Raw genomic sequence first — 3,058 nt, 5'->3', positions numbered from 1 at the left:
CTTGCCTTGCACAGCTCTCTCTGCTCTCCCTGGGCACAGCAGGAAACCCTCTCAAAGTGCCTTTGGCCATCACCGTTCCTTAGCCCTGGCACAGGAGATGCTGCCCAGCTCCTCTGCCTCAGGAGCACTTTGGGCTGATGGAGTCCAGCCCCAGGACCGGCCCCTGTCCCCATTCCCATGTCCCCGCTGAAGCAGAGCAGAGCTGACTCCTCGCTGTCCATGGGCACAGCCCCTGCTCGTCACAGCAATGGGGCCAGATCCCAGCAGAGCTCCAGGCACGGGGCTGAGGGAAGGGCTCTGAGAAAAGGAAAACTGGGGGGCAGGGCCAGGAGAAAGGGCTTGGACATTGCTCAGCAAAGTCTCCCTTGACTCCTCACTGTCTCGTCCTTCAACAGCACTCCATGGCCAGAGGCTCAAAATGTGCAACAGCAGCTCCATCAGCCCCTTCCTCCTGCTGGCATTGGCAGACACGCGGCAGCTGCAGCTCCTGCACTTCTGCCTCTTCCTGGGCATCTCCCTGGCTGCCCTCCTGGGCAGCGGCCTCATCATCAGCGCCGGAGCCTGCGGCCAGCACCTGCACAGCCCCATGTTCTTCTTCCTGCTCAGCCTGGCCCTCACCGACCTGGGCTCCATCTGCACCACTGTCCCCAAGGCCATGCACAATTCCCTCTGGGGCACCAGCCACATCTCCTACTCAGCATGTGCTGCTCACGTGTTTTTCTTTCTCTTCTTCCTCTCAGCAGAGGATTTCCTCCTCACCATCATGTGCTACGAGCGCTACGTGTCCATCTGCAAAGCCCTGCACTACGGGACCCTCCTGGGCAGCAGAGCTTGTGCCCACATGGCAGCAGCTGCCTGGGCCAGTGCCTTTCTCTACGCTCTCCTGCACATGGCCAATACATTTTCCCTGCCCCTGGGCCAGGGCAATGCCCTGGGCCAGTTCTTCTGTGAAATCCCACACATCCTCAAGCTCTCCTGCTCACACTGCCACCTCAGGGAACTTGGGCTCATCACTGTCAGTGCCTGTTTGGTGTTTGGCTGTTTTGTGTTCATTGTTTTCTCCTATGTGCAGATCTTCAGGGCTGTGCTGAGGATCCCCTCTGAGCAGGGCCGGCACAAAGCCTTTTCCACGTGCCTCCCTCACCTGGCCGTGCTCTCTCTGTTCCTCAGCACTGTTATGTTTGCCCACCTGAAGCCCCCCCTCCATCTCCTCCCATCCCTGGATGTGGCCCTGTCAGTTCTGTACTCGGTGGTGCCTCCAGCCCTGAACCCCCTCATCTACAGCCTGAGGAACCAGGAGCTCAGGGATGCCCTGAGGAAAGTGAGGACTGGATACTTTTCACAAGTTAAAATCTTTCTATTTCCTTCTGCCATGCGGGGAAAATTATGACTAGGATGCTTCTCAGAAGCATCTCTCTTTTCTGCTCCAGAACCTTCAGAATGTAACTCTTTACAATCTTGGCCTCTTTTTCCTCTTTGTCCATATTTTCATTGGTGCTTTTTCTTATTCTTTTTCTGGTGTTATTCTGCTTTTTATAAAGTACTGTAGTACTACTCCTTGCATTTCTGCATGAACATCTACCTTTCTTTTGAAACACAAAGACTTTCAGGAGGCTTCTTCCCTGTGCATTTGAATCAAAACAAGGGGCTGCCCTGACCTTTGTGTCCAAGGTTTGTTCCTCAGCCCTTCTCTGGCTCTGCAGGGGCAGTGCCTGTGGGCAGAGCTGGAGGGAAGAGACTCCCAGCACAGCAGCACGGCCAGGGACAATGGCCCAGCCTCTTCCCACCTCTGCTCTTCCCAGCTCCACACTCCCTTTCCCAGCCCTTCTGAGGGTGCAAGGCCGGAGTGCTCGGGCAGCTCGGTCACTGTCCTGCTGCGTGTCCGTGCTGTGAGCACAGGCAGGGACAGGCCACGGGCACTGCTGGGACACAGCCGGGCTCCAGCACAGCAGCTCCATCAGCAAAGGGCATCTCCTGGGGGCAGGGCAGGAAGGCTTTGCTCTCCTCCAGAGCTGCTGCCAGGAATGTGCCCCAGGAATGCCCTGGCAAAGCAAACCCCAGTGCCCAGGGGCAGGGGGGAGTGTGCAGGGGGGGCAGGCAGCAGTGTCCTGGCACTGCCAGAGCTCCTGGGATGGACCTGAGGGAGCAGCAGAGCAGGGCCTGGGCTGTGCCTTTGTTCCGGGCACAGCCTGGGATGGTGCCCAGGGCAAGTGTCCCACACCAGCCCCTGCCACCAGCAATCCCAGCACTGGCCTCTGCCCTCCCCTGCAGGAGGTTGTTTGTCCCTGCACGGAGGGACACCAAGTGACCAGGCCAGCAGTCCGTGTTTGCTGTGTCCTGAGGAGCCTTCAGCAGTGCATCGAGTGGGTGTGGGGAGATGAACCCGAGTGAGCACAAACACCATCAGCAGCACTCGGGGCTGGCACAATTCCAGGGGCACAAACTGTGCCCTGAGGCCACTTCACTCCCAGAGTAATGTCCTCTGGGAAAGCACCTGTTATAAACATATATTATAGTATTGGCTTCTCGCAAAGTATTAAAGTAGATATTATATAATGTTAGAAATGCTTTTTGCTGTGTGGATGTAGTTTTCTCTCGTTTTAGCAAGAATGTTAGCAAGTGTGAGCAAGTAAGATAACCTCCAAGGGAGCAGAGGATGAGGCCCAAGGAGCTGCTAATCAACACTTTGTCCAGAGAACAAAAGGGCCCAAAGGCTGCTCCGCCCGGAGAACGGGCAGCCAGGAGGGTCCGAGAGCTGCTATCACCGCTCTGCCCGGGGGGCAAAGAGGCCCAAAGCTGCAATCAGCCCTGACTGTCTGGAGAATTAAGAGATCCACCCCACCATCGACTCTTACCTAGCGGGCCCAACCCCAAGAATCAAAAGAAATAAAACCACAAGGCAGAAGACTACGCATGCTCTAAAAAGGCGGACCCAAGGAGTGGCCATGCAGATCAATTCCTGGAAAAGTTTTAATATGAATACAGAACAGACAGTAAAAATGGTATAAAAGAGACTCACCTCGGGCATCAGGTGTGCTCTTGGCAGAGCGCCAAGGCA

At 56.1% G+C, this 3,058-nt stretch overlaps 1 protein-coding gene across 1 annotated transcript; it reads left to right on the top strand.

Moving 5' to 3' along the window:
• Nucleotides 1-418: 418 nt before the first annotated feature.
• On the top strand, nucleotides 419-1,390 carry LOC309585719 (olfactory receptor 14J1-like; the record flags this gene model as incomplete). Its single annotated transcript, XM_082303614.1, has 1 exon — nucleotides 419-1,390. The coding sequence occupies one exon, from the start codon at nucleotides 419-421 to the stop codon at nucleotides 1,388-1,390; it is 972 nt and encodes a 323-aa protein (XP_082159740.1).
• Nucleotides 1,391-3,058: the final 1,668 nt, after the last annotated feature.

This window comes from Coloeus monedula, assembly GCF_965178545.1.
Source record: "Coloeus monedula genome assembly, contig: HAP1_SCAFFOLD_166, whole genome shotgun sequence".
Lineage (NCBI taxonomy): Eukaryota > Metazoa > Chordata > Aves > Passeriformes > Corvidae > Coloeus > Coloeus monedula.
The sequence above is the reverse complement of the archived record's forward strand: the minus strand, read 5'-3'. Positions and strand labels throughout refer to the sequence as shown.